The sequence below is a fragment of the Apus apus genome, chromosome 3 (assembly GCF_020740795.1).
Source record: "Apus apus isolate bApuApu2 chromosome 3, bApuApu2.pri.cur, whole genome shotgun sequence".
In the NCBI taxonomy this organism is placed as follows: Eukaryota; Metazoa; Chordata; class Aves; order Apodiformes; family Apodidae; genus Apus; species Apus apus.
Genome location: NC_067284.1, coordinates 36,729,954 through 36,757,607, shown reverse-complemented (window position 1 = coordinate 36,757,607; position 27,654 = coordinate 36,729,954). Strand labels below are relative to the sequence as shown.

The window sequence follows — 27,654 nt, the reverse complement described above, 5'->3', positions numbered from 1 at the left end:
TTACATGTCTCCAAATACTTTAAGCAGCCCTTTTATTGAGCAAGCTATGCCTGCAAGGCTACAAAGCAAACCCAAAATAAAAATAGAGATATCTGCACATTTCTCCAAGAAGCACAGGTTTTTCCATTGAAGTTTTAAATGGAAGAGAGAAGGAAGGAGAAAAGACATAGCAGCACCTGTTACACTGCCTGTTAAACCCATCAGCAGGGCAAAATGTGGTATGAACACAGCCATCAGCAGAGTTAACAGGAGAAATGAGCCTTTTACACCCAGAGCAAATAGCGAAGATCTGTAATTGGAGTGGTTGCCTCTAGAAAGACAAGCATAAACAATTTCTGTGGCTGCAAAAAAGGGCAAAGGGTAAGAAAGAAGAGCCTTGGTTAAGAGGCACAAATTCACTAGGGTTTGAAGAAATGATGGCAGGTTGTCAGTAATAACTTCCTTTGTCTCTTCACCCCAGGTCAAGAATGCAGTCAATGCAAAAGTTGTTTTCAAGACACAAGCAAAAAAGTGAGTCCAATTCAGCATACATCTAAATTCCCCTGGGTTTTTCATGTTACTTTCAAGTGTGGGAAGAAATATTTGTGAAGTGTAACTGAAAATGATCACCCCTACAGAGACCAAAAAGTCCTCAAAGTCAATGGAGAGTCTGAATTTTGCCCAGGACCACTGATGTATTTGTGTAAGACAGTAAGTCATCACTACAAGGATGATAATGACATGGACCAAGGAGCAAAGCTGGCTGAATTTGGAAACAATTTTGAGTGTCTTGATAAATACACAAGGCAGCAGTGTAACAAACACAATTACGGACCAAGTTTTCTCAAGCCCTGAGACATACGGGAAACTATGTGACAGCAAGCTCCCACTAACCACCAGATACAAAATACATGTCATGATCAGTTCCATCACTTGGGTCACATTGACAACTATGCCACCTAGTTTGGGAGACAGCTTTTTGAAGCAGGCATTCGCAATATCTTCATACGTGTGTCTCACTCTTATGAGCTGCCCGTCTTCATTTTCTTCATACAGGCAAGCAATCAGAATTTTGCCTGTGTAACAGCATAATGCTGCAGCCAAGATAATAAGAAACAGACCACTGTATCCACTGTGCAGAAGAGTGTATGGCAATCCGAGGACAAATATTCCCTGAAAAAGGAAAAATGAAGAAAAGATAACACAAAATTCCTTAGGTGAAATGTTTGCTAGAAGCCACACTCCCGAATTTGTCCTCTGTTGAACATTCCTTTCACCTAACTGCACAATGGAAGTAGTGCTCCATTCAGCTAAGTAAGTAACAATCATGAGAAATGTGTTTATTTATGGTAAATGAAATAATCAGCAAAAATAACTGCTCCTATTGACACAATTGTAATGATAAGCTAGGAAAAAGAAAATGTGGCTGAATGATAGAATCACATTCCTAGTTGATATTCAGTGGTGATGTGATTAGAACATTTTAAAAGGTTCATAGGCAGTTATTCAGTCAACATGCATATTAATGAAACAGGTTCAAGATCAGTAAAATTAGGCAACTGTAGCATCACCTGTACACGTTTCATTTAAATAAAAAATAGTACTCTAGATAGATCCAGTAATGATAATTCTCTTGAGTCTGAAAACTGTTAAGAGACCTCTGGAAAGAAAATGGCATTAGAGTGACATCAGATTTTGCTTATGTTTCTCTGCAGCTTCTGTATGCTTTGCGTAGCCTTTGCTCTTGTTAAGTGTGCTGAGAAAGTGATTCTTCACACAGTTAAGATTCTAGACTGTGAAAACTTATTTAGGTGTTTAAAAATACATGTAAAACATATAGAGATACTTTTCTCTAAACACTTTCTGAAAGGAACAGAATTATACTTGTTTTATCCAGTTTAAAAAAAATAGTGGCATTCTAGTTTCACAGAACACTGTGCATTTTTTTGTCTTTGTCCTTATTCCTTCACTACATTTAAGGGCAAGAAACACTTTAGGTGGTTTAATTTCCATCAGCACAAAACAAATAAAACCCTTGAACAACAGTTATTCATAAAAAGATCTAATTTAGAAAAGATGCTTCAATGACATTTTTTATGCTACAAAGCTGAAATTGAGCAACGCACATTTGTCATACTGGTCAGGCATTTTTGTTCTTGATAGCTGAAGAAAGATAGCAAGGAAACAAGATATAGTGAACCAGTTCTACAGAAATTTTCACTTCATTACATCTTACAGCACCAGTGACGTGAGGAAACATGACCATTTCTGCTTGTCTTTGTTATTCTGGCCTGATAGAAGCACTTGATGCTGATCAAACCCATACAAACTCTATTTCTGACCAACCCCATCTGCTCTGCAAAACCCATGAATCCTCAACAGAAGCTGCTGTCTCACAGAAGGGGTGACCCACTCTTTTTTTCTCACTTCCTCAGTGGATGGTAATGCTGATTGCCTTCAGGAGTCCAAGCAGAAGAGGTGAGTTTAACAGTTTAAAACTTAATTTCAGACTTTCCTATTCACAAATGTGGACAGGAGACCATGCACAGGGCACGTGTTTCAGGCATGCTTTTGTCTTTGGTGTTTCTATCTAGTCCCACAGGTTTTATACTCAGCAGACAGTTCCTGTGAGGGCAGCCTAGGGAGCCTGGTTCTGCCCGAGCTCTACAAGAAGGCAAGTGCTTCTCTCAGCTTTGTTTGCTTTACACCTACCACTCCACTTCTAAGTGATACAAATACTCCCAGTCCTGATCAGTAAGGAGGGCTCTGAAGACAGGCAATTTTTCAAATAGTAAATAATCATCAATGTATGAAAAGTATTCTCCTTTTCTTCCAGTCACAAAATAGCAGTCCTTTTCAGACAGACTGGGATGAGCATCAACTAGAGAAGGAAGATTAGAAGTCATTAAATTAGACCAGTATTTTTTCTCTAAGTCAATGAGAAAAATGGAGTGCCTGTCATATGAATGAGCAGCATCGGCTGTTTCACCAGACTTCACTTTAGGTGCAGACATTTTCAGCTGAATTAGAGGTGGAAGAATCATATTAAATAAATGTCCTCATACATTTTGATTAAAAAGGTCTATGCCTTTATGTACTGAAACAGAAGTAGCTCAGTTATTATTACTGATATAACAATAAATGTATTGACTAAAACCTTTTTGTTGTTTTCAATTACTTCATTTACAGCAACAGTTTTGTGTAAGTCCCCATTTCATTAGGAGCTGGGACATTCAACCACATAGCTTGTAGTACTTCAGTCACCATCTCCCCACTCCAGTCTAATACAGGTCTCATGACCCAATTATCTAGCAATGTAATTAGCATTTCTTTTGTGTATGAATTTCATAGCAGTATTCAGAATTCTATCATTTCTGCCATCTATCAGTCTACTTTCTTAAGAAGACTAGATACCTGGCTGTATCTAGACTGCAGGTAGCACACATACAACAGTAGCTTTTTGGTATCATGCCATTTTTAATGGTGGGTTTGAGTGACTAGCAAGTTCAGTAGTTGCCTAAAGAATGAAATGTGTTTCCTCTTGCATGAAAACAGTAATTGGAATACATTTACATAACATATTGAGTTTAAAAACATCACAAATAAACCAAATCTTTGTAAAAATCAGGAAGATAAAAGCCAGAGAGTCATCTTCCACATTAACATAAGAATAATGATATTTTTCAGTTCCTTGCAGTTTGTATCTAGCTTATCTCACTTGTTCCATACTCATGGCATTATTATTTTGCTCCTTAACCTGCATTTGGGAGTTCAAGTAGTATCTGCAGACCCAGAGTGTCACTGTATAATTAAACCACACCTAAGTGTCAGCACAGGCCTTACCCACAAAATGGCTTCTCCCCTGCTGAATTTAGCCTATTAATGCTTATATTACTAGTCTCAACCTAAATCAAAGTGTAAGTCTTTCAGAAACATTATCACATTAGGCAGCCATTTACAGTCCTCCCCACAGGTGTCTGCTTTGCCATGCTTAATTGTTAGTTTAATCAGAGCATAACATATTTCTAACCTCTAACATCTCCTTGCCATTGTTTATATAAAATAATTTTATTTGGCACCTAACACAGACCACAAGATGAAAGGTGGGTTTTTTGTTGGTTTTCTTTTCATCTTCTGAATACAGACCTTATTAAACAAACCCATTTTTGCACTCCATATATTCTTCCTTAAAATTATGTGTCAGCAGTTGCCAATTTCAAATCACATACAGTGAGTTTAGAAAATCTAAATTGAACCTTTCTACAGAAACTGTGAGTTTTCATTTCAACAGATGTCTTTGACATCTTTTTCCGAGAGTTTTAAAAAAATTGCTGGTGAGATTTGTGTAAGAAACTCAGGATTTCTGTGTCCTTCAGCTTTCAGTCAATAATAGAAAGCAAATATTCTGAACATAACTGGTTTTGCAGCTTTTTGAATACAGACCATGGTTAGTAGGGAGAAATAGAACTCTGAACATGCCAATATACTAAGTATGTATGTGGTGAAATGACTTTGCTTTTCCTGCATTGACAGCAGTGGTTTTTCCATTAAAAAGAAAAAAAAAAAGAACTCCACAAAACTCCCAAGTCCCCAGCGCCCTCCCCTCCTCCCCAAAAAAAACTTAACAAAAAACCCACACCAAAACCCCAAACAACAACCCAAAAAAACCCAAACAACCTGAAAGTTTAATGTGCCAGCATGTTGTCAAATTTCTACAAAATTTCCAAAAATGTTAATGAAGGCCATTTGCCAGACTTCAAAACTCATTTTGGTTTTGATCTTCTGTTCTTACCTTTGTAAAAATGATACTTTCTGTCAGGACCATTTCCTGAATGTCATCAAGTTTAAATAGTTCAGTTTCAAATAAAAAGGTATCTTAAATAACCACTTATTTTGCTATCAATGTAACACAACAGTACAGGCTGTGTTAACACACAACAGTGTTCTCCAGCTGAAAGCTGCTCAGCAGTGTTACATCATTGCTTCAAGTGACTTATCTGTGGAAAATTCCTTTTCCATAATGAAATAATGTAATGGATGTTGTTGAAGGTGGCTTTTGTGCCCCTTTCTTGAGGAGAGAGTGTATGGAGAATATAGATAAGGCGTGTCAACTTTTCACTGATTCTTTGCAAGTGGAAGAGGGACACAGGTAATTCTCACAGCCTTTGTCAATGCACATTCAGTCCAGCCTGGCTCCAGCACTTGCTCCTACTGAGTTTTTGAATCCTGTGTTTTCATGTCCAAATTAGGGCACAGGTAGCCTTAGCTGTGAGATATCAATTAAAATGAGCAGCAAAGGGAACTATTTCTTAAATTAACTCCTAGTTCTTAGTTTAGAGTTCTGTCTAGGAATTGTTCCTGTTTGAGTGGTCTTATTTCCGACTCTTCTAATGCAAAATCAAATATGTTAGCTCTAAATATGCTGGTTTAAGGGAAGATGTTTATGATTTAAGGGGAGCTGTTTACAAAGCAGAATTGCACAGGGAAAGAGCACTCACACAGGTGGGTAATGAGGAGATGTTTTTGGAACAGTGCTCTATCATAGCTCAGCTTGAGTAGTTGTGTTATTTGCCATCAGTCCATCTACCCTGTATAGGGAGAGACCCTGCATCTTGCCTTGCCTCCCAAGATGTTTGCAAGTTTGAGTATTTTTTCCCTAGTCTAAGGATGAAAGTGGATTGTGCCTGGGTGGAGATCCTTGTCAAACATCCAAAGTGGACTTAGGCGTAGGCAGCTGAAGAAAAAAGGACTGTCAGCTAAACTGGTGATCAGCTTTTGAATAAATGGCAAGGACAAGAGTGGAAAGAGCATGTGAGGAAAGGTCATTCTCAGCTAAAAGCCATTCATTAGTCTTACTAGAACAGTTTGAAGCAAGCGGATCAGTATTTCCAAATTACACCTGCACATTACAATATTTTTGCGCTTATCGATTTGACTGCAATATTTGAACTGCATTGGGAGTGTTTCCCACACCAGTAAGGCTGGCTGCTTAAAAATACTAGATATCTGGATTAGTGTAGAATGCAAAACGTGGACCTTCTGCTTTCATATCACTGTTTGGCACTTCTTCACCTCAGGGCAAGTACCTCCCCAAGGATAAAATGTGTTTAGAAAAATGCATCAGCAGGTGCAGTCAAGCACTCTGAGAAAACATCAAAATTCCTTAATGTTCAGTTTGAAGACCTTTTTGGTCCCAGGTAAAATGCTTAATTTCATAGGCTGTTTTAACTTGAAATACGACACTTTGAAAAACAAAGCAGATTGAAAGGTAATTAATAAAGAATATCTAATCATAGTCAGAGTTGAGACATGCCAAAAGACAATGAAATAAAATGGAGTAAAAAATAATGATAAAAGAGAGAAAAAGATTTCACCTTAAGACTTAATCAGATTGAAAAAGACATTAAGAAATTAAGAAGGATTTAGTTATAAATTATTTAGTTAATACAGCTCTTCTGTATGCAGAATACATGCTAATGTACTAACATGACTCTGAATTAGCTGACTCCCTTTCTTACCATCGGTAGCTACTCCATTGGAACAGTTAATTTAAGACTATTTTCTCAAATGTGTATTTTATTCCCTGCATGAACTTAGGTTAGGCATAGAAATTCAAGAACCCTGATTTTCAGTACATTTTCACAAGATATTTAATTATGCTGTCCAGAATTTGTTGTAATTTAAAATAAACTTTGTTGCAAACCAATGTAAGCCGGTGTTATGAATCATAGAATTATAGGATAGTTTGGGTTGGAAGGGACCTTAAAGATCATATAATTTGAACCCCCCTGCATAGGCAGGGACAACTCCTACTAGACCAGGTTGCTCAAAATCCTATCCAGCTTGTCCTTCAACACTTTCAAAGATGGGCATCCATTTGCACCAAATTAAGGAATATAGCAAATCCTTTAATCTCATGCCACGATAACAAAGCTACTTATTTATCTTCATGGTCTTTTTCCTTTCTCAGCCACACAGTGATCAATGGTTATTTTGTATCTTCTTCCAGAACACTGTTGACTTCATTGCTTAATACTGGACCTGATGACAATTATTCTACTAGATAACCTCCTAACTGTACTAGAAACTTATTCGTTTGATAAAAGATCCACATTGATAGTTACTTTTTTGGGATTTGTCACTTATGCAATTGTTAATCCATCTAAGATGTATTCCATTGTTGCACTAATTTTTAAATCAGAATGTTGTGTATTAATGTGTCAAAATTCCTTTAAAAAGTCTAAATATATTATTTATCTTTCACTGCCTACATTACAATCTAATCAAATATTTATATCAAGTGTGTTTAATAAGGACTGTAAGGACTCTTTCACCAAAAGAGTAATGATTGACAAGAACTATATTCCTAGTTTTTTATTCACTATCAATTAAAACCTGTATTAACAATGACATTCTTTTTCTCAGAATTATTGCCAGGTTTCACTAGTCAGGATTAAATGGCTTTTTAAACACTGGAATGATATCCTCAGTATTCTGAAAATTCCCTATATAACAGTGATTGCATAAAAATATCATGTCAGATGTATCTTTTGCTATGTTTCCCAAGAGCAATCTTGCTGGGCACTCTGATTTTAAAATGTTAATGAGATACATTTTAACATCCATTTAAAATAGTAACTATAGTTAATTGTCCAAGTGTAAGCTTGGACAAAAAGGGCACCTCAATGTATAACTGACACCTATTTTAAGGTAAGTCATTAGCAGCGTCGAGACAGATTTGAGGACAGGTGACTATTCCCAGAGCAGCTCATGACTCTGTGGGAAGCCCATGCTGGAGCAGCTTGCTCTTGAGGGACTGCACCTCATGGGAGGAACTAAAGTTGAAGAGGTTCGTGAAGAACTGTCTCCCATGGGAGGGACCCCGTAGGGAAACAGGGGAGGACTGTGAGGAATCCTTCTCCCTGAGGAGGAAGGAGCGGCAGGAACCACCACATTCTGAACAGACTCTAAAACCCATCCCCTGTTCCCCTGTGCTGCTGGGGGTAAGCAGGTACAGAAATTTGGAACAAAGTAATTTGGGCCTGGGCAGAAGGGAGGAGTGGGGGTAACATATCCAAGCCCTCCTCTTTGTGTTGTCTGTGTCTTGTATGCATCTGATTAGTGTGAAATTAAATTATTGTTTTTCCCCAAGTTGAGTCTGGTTTGCCTGTGACCTTAATCAGTGAGTGAAAACCTCCCTGCCCTTTGTCTCAACCCGTGAGTTTCTGGTTGGCCTTTGTCCTCCCCATCTCACAGTGTGCATGTGTGTGTGTGTGTGTGTCTGGGGAGGGGGTGACTGAGCAGCCACGTGGCTGGTTTTTTGTTGTCATTTCAGTCCAAATCATGACATGAGCGTATCTTTCTGACTGTCTACAGAGACTATTTATGAAGAGCTGCATCTTTTCTCAGAGTTAGAACAAATTTAGAACCTCCTTCTGCTGCTAATGTAGAAAATCAGAGTTGCAATATTCAGTGAGAGTTCTCAGAGAAGAGAAAGGTGATAATACATTAGAAAATCTCTTAAGCTGATTTTACCCACTCTCACCTCCACAAACCCAGAATCACTGATATGTGTGTCCTCATGGCTTTGTCAAAATCACTTTTGTGCACCAAGGAGGACAATGGATGCTGGCAGCTACGTACTCACTGTGTCTCTGGGGTTCATGTTCACTAGTGATAACAAACAGATTTTGGATTTACCTCAGGGGTTGGTACTGGGACTGGTTCAACATCTTTGTTGGTGACAGGGCTGGTGGGATCAAGTGCACCCTTAGCAAGTTTGCCGATGACACCAAGCTGTGTGGTGCAATTGACAAGCTGCAGGGAAAGGAAGCCATCCAGAGGGAGCTTGGCAGCCTTGAGAGGTGGGCCAGTGCAAACCTCATGAAGTTCAACAAGGAGAACTGCCAGGTCCTGCACATGGGACATGGCAATGCTGAAAACTGATTGACAACAGAACAGAGGAAAAGGACTTGGGGGTGTTGGGTGATGAGAACCTCAACATGATCTAGCAATGTGTGCTTGCAGCCCTGAAAGCCAACCACATTCTGGGCTGCATCAAAATAAGCATGGCCAGCAGGTCAAGGGAGGGGATTCTGCCTCTCCACGCTTGTGAGATCCCACCTGGAGTCTGTGTCCAGTTTTAGAGCCCCCAATACAGGAAGGTCATGGAGCTGTTTGAGTGAGTCCAGAGGAGGGCCATGAAGAGGATCAGAGGGCTGGAGCAAGGCATGTAGTCATAGAACAAGGGGGAATAGTTTCAAACTGAAAGAGGGCAGATTTAGGTTGGACATAAATTCTTTAGTGTGAGGGTGATGAGAACAGGTTGTCCAGTGAAGCTGTTGATGCCACAACCCTGGAAATGTTCAAGAAGAGCCTGGATAGGACTTTGAGCAAGATGGTCTAGTGGGAGGTGCCCCTGCTCTTGGCAAGAGAATCGGAACTAGGTGGTTTTTAAAGTCCCTTCCAACCCAAACCATTCATTCTATGATTCTATACTCTTTTGGAGTGAATGCAGTTTTGTATCTTTTTCATTATTATTTTGTCTCATCCTTCATAAATATTAGCCAAAATTCCTGAATTTCACAGTACGGTTGTTCTCCGTATCTGCATGTTTCATAGATACTGTCCTCTGCTTCATTCCCTGAACACTTATTTATAGGTCAGATTTTCTACTTCTCAGTTTGAATGAAATCACATACATGGTGCTCTGCAGCTGTAAATATGTACCTTCCCTTTCAAGTTCTCCTGCTGTTTTTCTCAGTGCTTTTAGATGAACTTACAGGGTCTCATATAAAGACACATTTCCATTCATACTTAATTTATGCTACTAGTATTTCTGATTAAGATTTTTACACTAAACCTACCCTTTTCCCCCTTAATTCCTACAAATTGTTTAGTTACTGTCCTAATCTTTGGGAGATGCATTTTTTCCTAGTGTCTTTGGGTTACTATATCTCTTTGCTTTGCTTCATAAGTTATAACTTACAATTATTACTCTCATCCTCCCTTTCTCGTTTTTGTTTATTTATTTTATTTTATTTTATTTTATTTTATTTTATTTTATTTTATTTTATTATTTTATTTTATTATTTTATTTTATTTTATACATTCACTTCACACCTGAAGTAGGAGGGCTTTTAACAACACATGGGCATACTATTTATAAATTATGAATTGTGACTTCCAGACATCTCATAAATTCTTGTTAAACAACTTTAAAATTGCTTTCACAATTTGCTGTCTGTATTTATTCTTCCTAATCAATTATTTCTCCTATTTTTTTTTCCGGGTTTGTAAAATTCACTCCTTTGAAGTACCAAGTATATATATTACTGTCCTCTGTTTTCCTATAATGAATGTAATTAGATCCACTGATCTGTTCATCTTTATTCAAAGTAATGAGGCTCAAAATAGAATTACCTTATGCTAGGTTCAATAACTTTTGTTAGATAATGATCATCTATCATTTTTAGAAACTTTAATGATGTTTTACCACAGACTGCAGACAAGATCCAGCATAAGCCTTTAAAACTGAAGTTGCCAAGAACAATACAACTTTTCTTTTCAAACAATAGCTTTAACACAGATAATCATCTACCACAGAGTGCTACCCTCTCTTCTTTTACCTACTCTTTTTTTTTTTTTTTGTTAACATGTATTGTCTAATTAGTTTTAAAATTCAGTCACATAAGCATCTCACTATGTATTTGCAGTATCAGTTATATCCTATTTATTCTCAGCAGTAAGAATTTCCAGTTCCCTAGCTGGCTACCCAGACTCGTAGCACTGCTCTACAGACACAGGAAAAATAATTCATCTGCATTCCCACTCTCTTCACAGTTTGTTCACATCTCAGCTGAGTTTGAATTAAGAAATACTACAAGCTGTTCTGTAGAGAATTTCAAATATTGTCCATGGCCTGTATGACCTTAGCAGCAGATCCATCTCCTTTAATGTCAGTGAAAAATCTTCCTTTAACTTCAGGGATGGTTGAATTAGACCCCAGCAATCTTGTTTTTCCTGATTTGCCAGCCTGTTTGAGCTGCAGGGAGGAAAGTGACTAAGGTATTTGTGCTGTAATTAATGCCTGCAATCACCTTATATACTGAGAGAAACTTCAGAAATGTTGTTCTGTCAATCCTTCAGATCCCTTAAGCAGATCATAAGGCAGATAGACTGCCCAGGAGATGTTGTGGTAAGACAAGCAAGTCAGGAAGTCACATGGCCTTCATTGGAAAATGTGTATGTCCACTTGACTGACAAAAGCACTGATTGTGTTCTCCATTTAGTGGCCAGATTAGCTTTAAGAATCTCCTAAAGATTAGAAAAGGGAACAGAGGAAAGAAAATGGCTCAACAAAAAAAGAATTGCTTCTATTAAGTGTGACAGCTGATCCCATTGGCTTTGCTATCAGTTTAAATATTTGTTCTAAAATGGAAATAATATGCATGGTACATAATTCTGCATGGTTTGATGGAAAATGTTACTTTGCATAAAATCAGAGCTGTCTCCAGGAATGCACTAAATCATACAAATCTCCCAAGCAAATTACCTTTTAAAAGAATGTATTGTTTTACTTGGTCCCAAAGGAGAAAGTAAGCTTTGATAGAAGAATGGGGGCTTGTATTATGTATTATGTAGTAGAGAGGAAAAAGAGAAGAAAAAAGTAAGGCAATCAAAACTAAAACACACATTATTTTTAAAGTTAGTTGAGGTGACCAAGTCCATGACCAGGACTCACTGGCTGCTTAACTATTTCTCACATCATAGCCTATCACAGATTCTCAGATTGTCACCTGAAGGCACACAAGTACTCAAGGCATCCAGTACAGCAACATGTGACTGATTTTCCATGAAAATGTGGTGAAGAGAGCTTGAAAGGAGGCAGAGAGGAGACTTTGAGAGTCCAGAAGCAAGGCAAAGCTGTGGAGAGCCAGATAACTTAATCTAAGTGTGCACTGACATAATAAAAAGAACAACTGATGTGCAGAGAAAGTTCAAACTCAGGCTGGGAGCAAGCATTTGGCTTGCTAGGAGTTTTTCTTGGATTTTGTCTGTCTGGGGCAAGCCACAGTTCTTGTTACTTCAGCAAGTAAGGCTGAAGAGCAAATGAAAAAAAACCCAAACTCTTACTACAAAGAACTGTGCACTGGAACAAAACTTATGCACCTCTGAATGGTGAAAAGGAAGCCAAGTTACATCTTCTGGAAGCTGGGTTATGTTTTCTGAAAGCAGGCATAGGATTTTTCATGGCTGCATGCAGAATAAAAGGTGACTGAATCCTCCCCTGGCTACTATTATCCTGTTCTTCCCTCAGCACAGACCCAATAACCAATTTTAGGTGGACTCTTACTCAAACTATGATGACTCCCAGAGCTTGGTGTAAAAAGGGGAAATTTGTCTTACAGCACTGCCTGGAGAGAATACAGTTAAAAGTCTGGATGAAGGATATAAATACTACTATTTTTCATCTGTGGGAATCAGCAAACTTATACAGAGTATCATAGTATATTCCTCTGGAATATCTGAGAAAAGATGCTGTCTTGAGTCAGGCTGGGAACAGACAACAAAACTCCGCTGCTTTTCTTCTCTTACCCTTAGTTAAACTTTAGTGGCATCCCTGGAGTCTTCTACCCTTCAGATAAGAGAAGTAGCAAGTTATTTCACTGCTGGTATTTCATCATGATACAGATGAAGTTGTGGTTGTAAATGAATTCCCACAATGGAGGTGTCTCTCTTTTACAATGACATAAAAGATCACATCATTCTTAGAATTTAACAAAGTAGAATAATTCCCTGAATTCCAAGTAGAATAGACAAACGTTCCCAAATGTGAATAATTAATAATAAAGAGAAAAATTAGAGACTAGAAAAGAAATGTAACTGAGTTTCCTCGCCTGCCCTGAGTACTCAGCATAAAAGCAAAGTTATTTAAGCTCTCTATTTATATATTAAATTTTTAATATAGTTATGCATTGTGACACTTGGCATATGGCATATAAAATGCATGCTGAAGAAGTCTTTTTTAGGTCTTTAGATGTAAAACACTTGAAGTATTACTACTTCAGAAGTGACTTCTGATTCTGTTTGTACAGACTGTGACAGTGTTTCTTGATGACTTGTTCATGAGCCTCTACTGGTCCGTGAACAGAAGTACTGGAGTTATAAACTAAGTTATATTCTTTTCCATGCTATTTTTTGGTGTTTGTGGGTTGTGGTGGTGTTGTTTGTTTGTTTTCTTTATATTTTCCTCTTAAAAAAGAATATTATCTTTTTCTGCAGGGGCACTGGAAATGTGTGGAGACAGGATGCTGTCTGGAAACAACAGCTCTGGATGAACAAACTGGGGACCTTGATTATTTTTGACCTTTAACAAAGACCTCAGGTTTGGTTTTAGCTTTTAGATACAAATACTGTCTGTATGGATAGAGATAAAAATGCTTCTTTCATTCTTAAAACAAAATTGTTTAAGTGATTGCTTCAGAAGTTTTAAAAAAGTTTAATTTCTTCTTAACCTGAGCCATTCTGACAGTGCAGAGCAAACTCAGCTCTATTGGATCTCTCTTTTGTCCTTGTTTCAGTGTTGAGAGCTGTAGTGATTTCATATCTGAGAATTTTAAGACTGCATTTATTTTCTGTTACTTTTCCTAAATAACTTTCATTTTTCGGACTCAAATTTTTAGGCAGAATCCCAATTTATTCATGAAGTGAAATTAATGGATTTTAGCTGAAAACTCAGTGACTAAAGTTACTAAAATGACTACTTTTTAATTTTTTTGGTACCCAAAGAAGGGATCACTTCTTAGGATCTATGAGTTGAATTAATCTCACTCAACTTTTTCTGCCTAAAACAGACATTTAATGAACAAGAACACATAGTAATAGAGAAAACATACTTAACAAATCTACCTTGCACACTTACTAAGAATGAGATTCCTAACCTCACCTATCTAAATACAGCAAAAAGTAAAGCAAATCTGCTAGCTCTGGAAAGCATAGATAGAAAAAAGGGTCACCAGAGGACTATGCATTCCAACAGTGTAGGGGACTTTTTTTTAGGATTTGTGAATCTCCATCAGAGATGCCTGTTTTTCTATGTTGTCTATAGAATGAGATTAATTCCTTTACTAAGGCCATGAGACTGTGAGGTGCCCAGGAAGAGCAAAGGAGGAGCCAGAAACCGGATAACTTGGCCACCAGGGAAGGCAGGGACAAAAGGAAAAAGGTGTTATCAGGTAAACTGAAGAACACTAGAACATAAGTTTGTGAACCATATGAGAAAGCAACAAGGAGTAGGAAAATATGATGGACAAGAGGCTGTGAGAAAAACTCATTGATATGAAAAATACCTAAGAATATGTATAGGACAGGAATAAGTAGAAAGATAGAAGGAAAGCATTAATTATGCAGCTGATTCTCCTTTCTGATTAGGAAAGGAAATCTTCAGGGGTCGAATGTCAGCTCCTCACAATTTAGGAGACAGCAAAGAGTCTCTGAAATCCCATCCAAGCAACGGAGTGAAGCCTACAGTTTTGTGCACGTATTTTATTTTTTGTTTGAGATGACAACAATAAAAAGTACAAAAAGAAGACCACAGAGCAGCTGGCTTCCCAGGAAAAGTGAAAAAAGTCAGCAGCCAAGTAAAAGTAACAAGTGCAGGGATGGAGAACTCATTTTAAACTCTAGATCCCAATTAAAGTTTAGAAGAAAATTTTCAGGTCCCTTAAGGGAAGATGTCATTTGTAGTTGCAGAAATCATGCAGAAAATGAGATGAAAATGGTTTTAAAATGAAGTGAGATAGAATAGATCTCAGTGCCAACTTTTACATGTGATACAAACAGTAAAATGACAGAATTAAAAGTCATTATAAAAGAAAAAAATAACATTATAAATATAAATAACTTACTTATGAAAGAAAAATAAAATATCTTGCATCATATAACTCTTACACCCATATTCGCATTAACTTGGGCTTCAGGAGGACTACTCATCATTTCTGAAATACCCAGATTTAGCTTGAAGTAGTCAAACTAGAATGGATTTCCTCTGCTTGTCAGGAAGGAACTAACCTGAATCACAAATGTGTCCAGAGGGAAAAACTGAGCCATAAAAAAAACCTATCCTGAATGGAAATATCCATGTACAGTAAAGGCAAAAGCTGAGGCTACTGTTGCTACTGATAACATAAAACAACCAAAAAATGTTTGCTCTAGGGACACACAAAACATAATCTGCTGGTGCCATTATTTGTGTCAATACAAGAAATGGAATAAGATAAATTGAAATGTATATCAGATTATGTGTGTTTATGGATTGAAGTGAATGTTTCCTTACTTTGACTCATATGTTTACATTTTTGAGAAGTAAATATTAAATTTGGTATTTTTTGTTAGCTATTTAGTGAACACTGTACTGTGCATATGGCAAAACTAGTGCCACTGGCCAAGAATACAGAGAAACATTGCCTTCCAAGAAACGTGTGTGGGGAGATGAGGGAGAATAGATGCAAATTGCAGTACATTTCTTGCATTTAGCTTTAGGTGCAAAACATTTTATACAGATTACTGTGCTACAACTAAATTACAAACGCAATCTTCGGTACTGTGTGTAATCAATGTTTGGGGCTTTTTATTTTCTCAAATAGCTCCATTTGCTCATTCGGACAAAGCTTGTGCCATTTCTGTCAATCTCCTGCTGTCATGAATTATACACATTGAAGTAAACTGTAGATTAACCATCTACAAATTGTGTGGAAGAAAATTTACCATTTGGAAAGTCTAACACAGAAACATTACTGCTTCTGTTTCTATCAGTATATTATAATAATTCAGATACCCTTCACTTTATGCATTACATTCTCAAACACACCTGCAGATGTTGAGCTTGTCAGCCTTTATTCCTTGTTGAACCCTAAGGAGCACCCTTTCTTTTCCTAAGAAAAATGATCTCCCTCTGGAAAATTTGCAAATGGAAGTGAAGGTAGTTTATAAAAACTAGGAAAATAATGCTTTCTGATAAAATATTTCACTTTCTGCTGCTTATCACTATGTTATTGTTTTCTTGGGAGGAATGTTACCTGTGCAGAAGTTACAAGTCTAAGTAGGGTTTATTAATGCAAATTCACTGAAGTTACACACCTCATAAGTTTAAGAATAGGGACAGAAAGAGTATTTTTAAGAAGAATATTTTTGATTAGTGATAGCTGGTCAGTGGCATGTACTATAGAGAGGCACAAGTGTACTACTGATCTCAGCCACAAGAGGCTGGTAAATAATTATAACAGGTATTTTGGGCTTTGCTTTGAAAAGTCAAATTTACTATCACAGCAAAAAAAGTAATCAGATATAACAGATATAAGAATTCAAAGTTGCCTGATCATAGTGTTTTTAAATACCATGTGACCTGCCATGAATTAAAAAAGGGTAAATTATGCCATCTGTTTCTATTCAGCTTGTTAAACAGTTCTCAGGGACTGATGAGACTAAAAAGCATGGTAGATTATTTTGATTCTAGTGTAGCAGGAAAGTACATCAGCTATTCCCTTCACCTGAGGGAGCCAGAGATCCTTGTTCTGCAACAAGTCATGGTGCTTTGGTTTCTCCCATGGAATCAAGTGAACATTGCTTTCAAGGAGCTGACAGTTACTTGATCCCATTTGGTAATGTCTACTATTTCAAAGGGTATAATTTTCCTAATGCTACCATCCATTTATCTTTAATATCCTGATTCTGTCAGTGTTTCTTGACCATCTGGATTTTTTTAAAGATGGAATGCCTGTTTTAATGGCAGAATATTCAAAAGATACTTTTACCATATTTGTCTGCTGTTTTATCTCAACCCCTACAACAGATCTCAATAGCAGGGAGAATCCATTCTATATTGAAAAAAAAAGCAGGAAATTACACCAAATATCAGACTGACTTACCACAGGCCATATTGAAACAATCATTATTTTAAAAAGAGTTTCAGTAAAATAGAAAGCATTTTGAGTCTTACTTTCAAAATTTTTTTTCATTATTGGAATTATTGGAAGTCCTTGATAGTAATTCCATCATGCATTACACTGTGCAAAATACAAAAGATGGTCTCTTCCCTGAGGAATTTAAAATCCAGGAGTAATACAACAGGAAGCAAATAGAGGCAGACAGGGGAATCAAGGAAACCATGAGTCTATATGGAACTGTGAGTCAAGAGATGATGGTTTCAACATAGTTTATAACTGACATAAGAGGAATGTAAATCAATATCTTCATATAAGTTCATAAGAGTGTTTGTTTAAATATTTAATAAACTGACAACAGTAATTGTAACTGGAAGAACAGAGATTGGAGTCAATAGATGCAGAAAGATAAAAGGTAGATTGTTAAAGAAAAGATGAGTAGTTTGCATTTGATTTGATGGTTGAAGAGAGGCTTGCAAGACCTGTTGGACTCATGGGGTATGGAACTGCATCAGCTTTCCAGGTGAGTATGCATGGAGCAAACTTGGCAATATCAGAGAAGAATGTGATACTGTGATGCAGATAGGAAATTATTAGTGCTCAGATAAGAGTTTAACCTTGTGGATGAGTAAATCAGACTATGTATTAAGGGTGTTCCTCAAGGGTCAGTACTAGGACCAGTGCTGCTTAATATCTTTCTTGGTGGAATGGACAGTGGAACTGAGTGTACCTTTGACAAGTTTGCTGATGACACCAAGCGGTGTGGTGTGGTTGACACAATGGAAGGAAAGGAGGCCTTCCAGAGGAACCTTGACAGGCTTAATACGTGGGCCCAAGCCAACCTCATGAAATTCAATAAAGCCAAATGCAAGGTCCTGCACATGGGTCAGGACAATCCCAAGCATAATTACAGGCTGGGCAGATAATGGATTGAGAGCAGCCCAGAGAAAAAGGACTTGGGGTTGTTGGTTGATCAGAAACTCAACATGAGCTGGCAACGTACACTTGCAGCCCAGAAAGCCAGCCATGCTCTAGGCTGCATCAAAAGAAGCATGGCCAGTAGGTCAACAAAGGTGATTCTCCCTCTACTCTGCTCTCAGGAGACCCCGCCTGGAGTGCTATGTGCAGTTTTAGAGCCCCCAACACAGAAAGGACACAGAACTGTCGGAGTGAATCCATAGGAGGGCCACAAAGATGATCAGAGTGCTGGAGCACCTGTCCTATGAAGACAGGCTGAGAAAGTTGAGGTTATTGAGCCTGGAGAAAAAAAGGCTCAGAAAGACCTTGTAGTTGCCTTCCAGTATCTGAAGGGGCCTACAGGAAAGCTGGGGAGGAACCTTTCACAAGGGCTTGTAGTGAGAGGACAAGGGGTAATGGCTTTAAACTAGAGGAGGGTAGATTTACATTAGAAATTAGGAAGAAATTCTTTAGTGTGAGGGTGGTGAGACACTGGAACAGGTTGCCCAGGGAAGTTGTGGATGCCCCATCTCAGGAAGTGTTCAAGGCCAAGCTGGATGGGACTTTGAGCAACCCGATGTAGTGGGAGGTGTTCCTGCACATGGCAGGGGGGTTGGATCTAGATCATCTTTAAGATCCCTTCCAACCCAAATCATTCTATGATTCTATAATTTTATGTTTTACAGTACAAAAAAGCAGAAGCTAGACATAGTCTGAGTGTGAGGATTTAGAAAGAAGTCTGACTGAACGATGACACCAGATGATAGGCTTGCATGGCAACAAGGCAAAAATTCACAGGTGGTAAAGAACAGGAGCTCTGTTTAGCTGCTTCTACTGACTGCTGAACAGACAGACCAATATTCCATGTAGGCAGCAGAGGGATCTAAATAAATATGAACTTGAACTGGTGCAGGAAAACACACACTGCCATCATCACACACTCCACAGGTGATGAAGGATGTGGTGTCTAACAGCAGTGTCTCTAGCAGCCCTGAGAGTCCAAGTCTGCTGCTGGTGATGACCTCAGCAAGGCAGGTAGGAGGCAGGCGTTGAGGAGAGATGACCAGCATTTGCTGTGTGGCTGGTTATGGACAACAATGTAGAGCAGGGGAAGTTGCTTGTAACTCTTGTATTAATTCACTGAAGACTTCTTATCAAAAATTTGTCAATGAAAAACACAAATAGAGTGTTTTAGAGTGTATGTGCCTGTGACTATCTACCTACCAATTAATACAATTTTTTTTAGGCATTAACAGCCCCAAAATGGGCCATCTCCTGGGTGGCTTGAGAGTTTCTTAATGACGAAATGAAAGAAAAGGTGGTCTGGGAGGCAGAGGCACAATGTTCAGGTTTCTGAAGTGTTACTCACATGTACTATCTATTTCATATATGCCATGGGAGAAATGCAAACCAACACACTCATTTTGCAAATATATGTAAATGTGCACGTAAATCAAACCTCTGTCACTCAACAGGCTGTCTATTACGTTCTAGCAACACCACTGATAGTAGCTGGCCTTTGAAGAATGGCGGAATTTAAAGCTCTTGGGGGGACATGTGCTTTCATTAATTGCTTTTGAGCAATTTTTTGTGTAAATTGTGCAAAACTTGTGCTTTTATTAATTTATGTACTTAAATTGACTGAGATTTAAAATAGCAGAAATACTGATTTTTCCACTAAGATTGACTGGCAGTAAGCTCAATTTGGCAACATGCCAAAGCAATTAGTGAATTCCAATTAATGCAAAGTTTCATATTATTACTGGCTAGAAAGCAGCTCTGTAAGGAGAAAAGTTGAGCTCGTCTCTCCCAGCTCCTCCACTGAACCACACACCAGGACTCAACACATGAGCAGGCATGTGTGCTTGCAGCCTGAAGAGCCAAACATGTCCTGGTCCATCAAAAGAAGTGTGGCCAGCAGGTCAAGGGAGGGGATTCTCCCCTTCTAATGTGCCCTTGTGAGACCCCACCTGGAATACTCTGTCCAGTTCTGGAGCCCCCAACACAGGAAGGACATGGATCAGTTGGAGTGAGCCAACAGGAAGGCCACAAAGGTGATAAGAAGGCTAGAGCACCTCTCCTATTAAGACATGCTGAGGGAACTGGGGCTGTTCAGCCTGGAGAAAAGAAGGTTCACAGAGACCTTATAGTGGCCTTCCAGTATGTGAAGGCGGCCTACAGGCCAGGGTGTGTAGTGATAGGACAAGGGGTAAATGGTTTTAAGCAGAAAGAGGGGAGATTTAGGTTAGACATTAGGAGGGAATTCTTTAGTGTGAGGGTAGTGAGACACTGGAACAGGTTGCCCAGAGAAGCTGTGGATGCTGCATGCCTGGAATTGTTAAAGGCCAGGTTGGATGGGGCCCTGCCCATGCAGGGGGGTTGGAACTAGATGATCTCTAGGGTACCTTCCAAACAAAACCATTCTGTGACTGTTCACTTGTCATGTAAGTTTGAAAATATTTTCACCTGGAAAATCTACTACTATTAACCTTTTAGAACAGTTAGTTTATAAGTGTGAGGCTACAGTCTTCCTACACAAAGTAGCTGGTATTTGAGATTTCATGCATGCAGAAGGACAAATTAACTAGCAAGTAAACATAAAACAGAGGGGCAGGTTTAGATCCTCACAGCACCGTATGGAGTTAGATTCTGAAGGGCAAGTGGCAAACTAAAGAATCCTAAGCAGCAACAGCAAGGAAGGAGGTGCAGGAGGGAAAAAGGGCTGAGCTTCAAGTTCTCCTGGCTTTTATAGAGTATGGCAGAAAGTAGGGGGAATACTGACCCCTCTCTATTCCAACCCTCCCAGGTCTTTCAGGGTCTTAAGGACCCTCTCTCTTGTTCCTCTTATATGTGCCCAACACTGTGCCAGGGTCACTCCAACTATAACACTCAACAAGAAGTCTTCACTTAAAAGAAACAGGCAGTTGCAAATTCCACAAGACTTTACTGACCAGACTGCGATAAACTGGACATCGGACCCAGGATAAGTATACTCTGCATTGCCGTGGCTTAGCTACTGCTTTTAAGAGCAACCTGCAAGATAAAATGGTGGCTTTGAAATTTAGAGACTGAAAAATACAGATTTGAAAAGTACTAGCCTGGAAGTTTCAGCTGAAGTTGTTGGAAATCATACATAGTTGACATTGCTAAAAGACAAATGTCAAATAAATACTTGCTAGAAATGTAAGGTTATAATTTGAGGTTCTGAATAGAATTATTCAGATTTCTTTAAGTACAGCAGTGCTTTTGGCTACTCTTATCAAAAGGCTGTAATATTAGACAACTATGTTAGTAAAACTCAGGTAAAAACTGATTCAAGATATAAAATAAAGGTATTGGCTAAGAATAAATACTTTAAAATGTATCTGTCTTACATAGAGTGCAATCAAGATCCTCAGATTTAAGGCTGAAGTTGCTTGTTAAACTCTGTTTGAGTATCCAAAGTATACTTTAGAATGTTTCCCTGTAATCTCATATTAGATAATTATATCATAATTAGCTTAAAATATCAACATAATAAATTATAGACCATTTTATGTCAGTCTTAGCCAAACTATTGAGGCTATTAGAGTAATTTATGAAGGCAACAGAGAGAAACACCTCCTTGTCTTGCGACTCACCTATTAAGAAATGGAATTTTGGGCTCATGGTGTAGGCATGCATAATCTAAGGACTCCTTTAACTTCTAAAGATTTTTAATATGTCATTTTAACATCCAGAAGGCTGCAAGAATTGCAATACTTGGATCCTTTCCTTGTACTCATGTACTTATTTTGGGATGCTTCAACGACTAGTGTGGTGCTTTCTGAACCCATTGTCCATATGTTGGGGACTGTCTGTATGTTCAGAGAATAATTTGTAGAGTACTTAAATTATATCACAGCTTCTACTTGCTGGCAAATCAGACACAGAGGGGCTATGGAAAACTGATTTTCCACCCCTAACATTTCCATAATAGTTACAGTAGAATATGCTGATGTAAATCCATTCAGTGTTCCCTCCATCTGTTTATTGCCCAGATGATGTGACAACCGAAAATGCAAAACCTACAAAGCAGAAACTTAAATCCCTTGAGAACAATACAAACCCTTCCTGGAACAAGGAACATTTTTAGATGAGCCACCTCCCCATGTTTAGGAGTTCTGGTTTCATAACATTTGCAGTATTTGCAGCTCTCCAAGGGAAAAGTAGAAGGATATAACTCATCCTCCAATGAGATTTACAGGAATAGCAGTTAGTTAAATCAAAATCAGTCCATTGCATGCTGCTTGCATGTCAGATAAAGAGATTTTTATGAAGAAGATGTAATTTCATTGTTGCAGGACAGGACACTTTTTATAAAAACATTTAGTGATAAAAAGTAGGGTTGAGAATAGAGAATGTGTATCCTGCATGAAGCCTTCACTTTGTTATATGAATATATGCACAAAAACTAAAGAAATCTACTGCAGAGGCAGAGCTTAAGTAAGAGGTTATATGATGTAGTGATGGTTGTCCAGAACAATTTTTTTCCCTCAAGAGAAAATCCAAAGAGAAAACGAGGGCACAAACATTAGTTACAGAGTCTTCTTCCCTAAAATACATCTTTTCTGAATCGCCTCGCGTTGTGGTGACATCCTATTAAAGAAAAAACAAATCTGAGTTTAGGTGGCTCTTGCCAAACTCCAGACTTTTTTGGGGTCTTCAGTTGTGGCTATATGGGTTTGTGGTTGCAAACCTAAGAAAAATAAATTTGGCCAGTTCTGCAGGTGCATTTCAGCTAAAATCATATTAACTAGCATTTTTATGTGCACCACAATTGTCCTACAGTTGTGGAATTTTGCACTGTGCTGTCATATTTTGACTAGCTCAAAAAATTTGTAATTACTTGCTGTAAACTTGAATTTCTTGCTGGTCCTAGATTAGATATCAGCACTCAGTATCTGCCTTTAATTCTCATTACCCCCTTTTGATATGACATGCAGCAGTTAATTTCCCTCAGACATCTATAATTTATTTCAGAGTATGACTTTAGCTTCAATGTATAATTCAAGGAAGTTAATGCTCTGGGCACCAGAAAGGATTGTCCCTTGTTCTCAAGCCTGGAAAATAAATACTTAAGATCAAGTACTGCAGTTAAGAACTAAGTGATTATTTAGTTAAATGTTGCTAAATTATTATTATTTAAGGTTAAGGGTGAAAAGATTTTTATTATGGACCATCTGACGACCTGATGGTGAAAACATTTAGCTTTCTAAGCATAGAAGCATTTACATATGTATATTTAGAAAATGCTTAAATAGGGTATCAGTAAATCTTAATGGCAAAAATGTTTTTAGACACCTCAAAAAGATGTTTGCATTTATATCTTTAAGGGCATGTCTGATAATTCTGTTTTTTAAGGTAACTGTTTTCTGCGTAAGTTTTTGGAAGTTGTTGATACTCAGTTATTACTCTAAAGATTCAGACTGTATTAGGGAGATGAAGGCAGGTAATTCAAAAGAAATATAATAGAAAAAGAAATATGAACTATGAGATAGTCTTACATTAATCTTTTAGAGTTTCATAAATAAAAATGAGCCAAATTAAAACCCAATATGGAAATGTATCTACAATGGCACGGTGTGAAGGATATACAGATATAGACTTTCATTTTTTAGAACAGTGATTATTGAAGTGGTCAGTCTTTTCTAAACTAATGTACAACACACAAAATAGGAATGTATATACAAAATATAATAATAATATTTATGATAATTACAGAAATAATTATTAATTTATAATTTTATCTATTTTAAATAATTATTACAAATACCAATTGCATTATTGTTATTCCTAGAAGCACTCAAAATAGACAAGCACACTGTTGCCTCTACCATAGAAATTTCTAATGTTGATACAAACTCATCTCTGGAGAAGACAGAGACAAAAGATGGCTTTATTAGATATCAGATACATTGAATCAAACCCCCCCCCCAAAAAAAAAAAAAAAAAGTATTATTTGATACATCATGTTTTACTAAATGTCCAGGGCAGAACTCTGTGCTTAGATTACATAGCATTTTAAAAATTGTACAAGCATCAAAATACTGAAAGCTCTTTGGAGCTGCCTGGTAAATTGGCTGACTTTTTTTTGCACTGTTAAACTTGTCTGTGCTCTTGAGACGTAAGTGGAGAAAGACTAAAAATAGTGTAAATTTACAGTTGTGCTGAGATGAACATAATTTCACTTCTTGCCATTATTTCACTTCTTCCCTTTCTCTTGTTTTTTCTCCATTCTTTATTGTCTTGTACCCCTCCATGTTAGTGTAGACCGAGTGTCTTTTTCTTTTACTTTGGCTTTTTGTTTCTTAGACAAACATTCTCCATAGTGTTTACAACAATCCTCCTACATGTGGCTGGCAAATAAATAGACTTTATTGTCTTTTGGTTCTGCTGTGAAGTGCTGTATCTTTAGAATTCAACTATCTTCTTTGTGACTATTGCTTTGTTTATCTATCCGCCATTACTGTACAAGTCTTTACAAAATTTTTTTGCCTTTTACTGCTATATATAAACAAATTCAACTTGTATCATTCTGACAGATGCTTCTGCTCATTTTCCCTTTTGAATTAACTCAGCTTTATGGTTTCTGTCCCTAGATTAACTGGATACAGGTTTTCATTTGCCTGTGCAGTGTTGGAATACAAAGCATGTTTCCCTGGAAACTTTAAATGTTTGAAGCAATCATTTACACATACAATATAATAACCAAAAGTGCATATTTTTTCAGTTGAATTTAAAAACAAAATACAAATCTCTACCTGTTTGTTTGAAAATATTTGCATTTAAAATACTGTAAGAAAGCCCTTATATTTCATTTCAGAGACCAAATAATTCCTATAATAAATCTGAATTGTAAAATAATTTCACTTTTAGACTAACCATATTCACTAGAATGACTGTTTATAACACTTTGGAATTGTGCTGAAATATTTACCTATAATTGCCATACAAATGTCTTCTGTCCTTTCCTTTGGGTAGGGCAAAAAACAACTGCTATTTTAGTACAGATTGTCTGCACCACTCAGAAATGTTTGGATTGTTTTAATCACAGAATGGTTTAGGTTGGGAGGGACCTTAGAGATCATCTAGTTCCAACTCCGCTGCATGGGCAGGGACACCTCCAGCCGGGGACGGGGCATCCACAACTTCCCTGGGCAACCTGTTCCAACATCTCACCACCCTCACACTAAAGAATTTCTTCCTAATGTCTAACCTAAATCTCCCATCTTGCTGCTTAAAACCATTTACCCCTTGTCCTATCACTACACACTCTGGTAAAAAGTCCAGCTTTCCTGTACGCCTTTTCAGGTACTGGAAGGCTGCTGTAAGGTCTCCATGAGCCTTCTCTTCTTCAGGCTGAACAACCTCAACTCTCTCAGCCTGTCTTCATCAGAGAGGTGCTCCAGCCCTCTGATCACCTCTGTGGCCCTCCTCTGGACTCACTCCAACAGTTCCATGTCTTTCCTGTGTTGAGGGCTCCAGAACTGGACACAGTACTCCAGGTGGGGTCTCACAAGAGAGGAGTGAAGGTGGAGAATCACCTCTCTCAACCTACTGGCCACACTTCTTTTGATTCAGCTCAGGACATGGCTGGCTTTCTGGGCTGCAAGCACGTTTTCAGCTCTGCCACAACTTCTCAAATATGATGGATAGTGGCTTAGCAACTTCATCTGCCAGTTCCTTTAGCTCCCATGGATGCATCTCATCAGGTCCCATGGGCCTGTTCAGGTTCCTTAGATGATCTCAAACCTAATCATTCTGTTATCAACTGACTTTCTCTATAAAGCTGTTCATAAAATTTTCTTAAAACTGTTATTTGTATAGTGACGGATGTTCCTTTAATGTTCTCTCCTGTCTCTTCCTCTCCTGTCCTTCCTCTTCCCTTCCTCTGTTCTCTCCTCTTGTTCTTAAACCAAATGACAAGGTACTGGAAGTATATATACTCTCCTGTGTCAATTCACATATGTGCTCACATATGCACAGTTTCACCATGTGACATGAGGACACTTCAGTTTTACTGTTAATGAAACTACAGCTCCCAGGCTTTACCATGTTCAGGATGCCTTAGGAGAAAATCTCGGTATAGCTGTAGCCAATTGCTCTTTTAATGCTGATTTCTAAGACATTTGACTGAATAAGATCCAACAGCAGTATGGAACACTCAGTGTGCTGAGAGTTTTAGCTACAGCCATGGCTACTGTTCTGACTGGATAATTTGGTATAAATTTGTCCTGTTTTTAAATAGGTTGTTGTATGTTTGACAATGTTTTTATACTGTGTTATAGCTCTAATTTTTTTACTGGAATTTAAAATCTTAATAATGAATAGTAATTGTGTACATAGTGACACTCATTCTTTTTAGGCACTTCGATGTGTTTATACTTTTGATTTTCAGAAAGGAAAACAATGAGAGAGAACATGACTTGCCAAGAGATCATACAGCAAATATTGACTGACTTGACTTCCAAAATTAAATTGGCTTCAGTGAAATCAAAGGCAAAGTTCACAGAGACGACAATGGGCTCTTACCCCAGACTTCTGTCCTAACTAGATGCTGCTGAAGGAGACTGCAGTTAAATTGTGTTATTAGAATGTAGCTGAGGTATTTTAGGACTTCATACTTTTCTGAGTTAACGACCCCTGGATGTTATTGCATTGACTCTCATGGGGTGGTGCTCATGTCTGAAAATACAGCAGGGTCAGCACTATGTCCTTTTCCTCCTCCTTTGCAGAGCTGAGGGATGAATTGGATACACAAACAAATGTTCATCAGCGTAATCACAAACTTGTGTGAAACTCAAAGGACTATTTTTCTATAATTAAAGTGCCATAGAAAGTGTTTAAGTAACAGTTACCAGGGCTAGATGTCTCTGGATACTGCTTTCCTCTTACTATGTCAGACAGAAAGTTAGTGGTAATGATAAAATTATGTAAGGAAATGAATCATAAAAAGTGAGAAAAAATATGAAACATTTAATGCTAAATTTAAGGACTCAGAAAGACACTCAAATTCCACACAGAATGCTGGGACCAAAGGCTTTCAGTCTTTTCAACCTGACTACTTTCTTTAACATTGACAACTATTATTACACTTCTTGTGCTTCATGCTCCAATTTATATGTATTCTAATTTACATGTCAGTAAATTCATGTCTGACATCAGTCTGGCTCTTACTATCTTCCTTTTATTAGAAGTTTACCTCACTTTTCTATTGAACATTTCTGTCACTGAATTCAAATATACTTATTAAAGATGATGCCCATAATTCCAAAACAGGTGCAATCACCAACTTTTCATTTTCACTTAGTTTAAATATTTTTTTAAACTTTAGCTAACATTTTTTTTTTTTCCCCTTTGGAAATCTATGTTTTTTTCAGAGTTCTAATAGTATGTAGAAAGATGGAAATATGTTAGTGATAAATCACTAGAAATCTTTTAGAATATTGCAAAACAATGGCATGGTTAAGTAGAATAAAACAGGCTATGCGATGACTAGGTTTTTCAAATGACATTTGTAATGATTGGGAAAGTAAAAGATTACCTGAATGGCATTTGTTACATTCCATCCTGCTTCCCAGCTGGTGATCAGTCTGACCTGGGTACTTGGCAGGGGACCTGGGGTCTTATATTCTGGATCCTGCTGGCAAATATCAAGCTCAAAGTTCAGGGATCCATCTAGTTCCTCTTTCTCCTCACTGTGCGCTCTGCTCAGTTCATCTCTTCTAGCGAAATTCAAGTGCTCTTCATCCAT

General features: G+C 37.8%; 1 protein-coding gene across 1 annotated transcript; it reads right to left on the bottom strand.

Moving 5' to 3' along the window:
- On the bottom strand, positions 1-27,654 carry LOC127382351 (vesicular inhibitory amino acid transporter-like). The gene is made up of 2 exons (XM_051613829.1): positions 27,445-27,654; positions 1-1,152 (listed from the first exon to the last, which is right to left on the bottom strand). The coding sequence occupies exons 1-2, from the start codon at positions 27,652-27,654 to the stop codon at positions 1-3; spliced, it is 1,362 nt and encodes a 453-aa protein (XP_051469789.1).

Excerpts from the sequence above, each read along its gene's own strand:
- LOC127382351 (XM_051613829.1), bottom strand. The coding sequence starts at position 27,654 with ATGGATGAAGAGCACTTGAATTTCGCTAGAAGAGATGAACTGAGCAGA. Across the intron at positions 1,153-27,444 it reads ATGTAACAAATGCCATTCAG|GGAATATTTGTCCTCGGATT; the intron begins GTAATCTTTTAC and ends TTCCTTTTTCAG.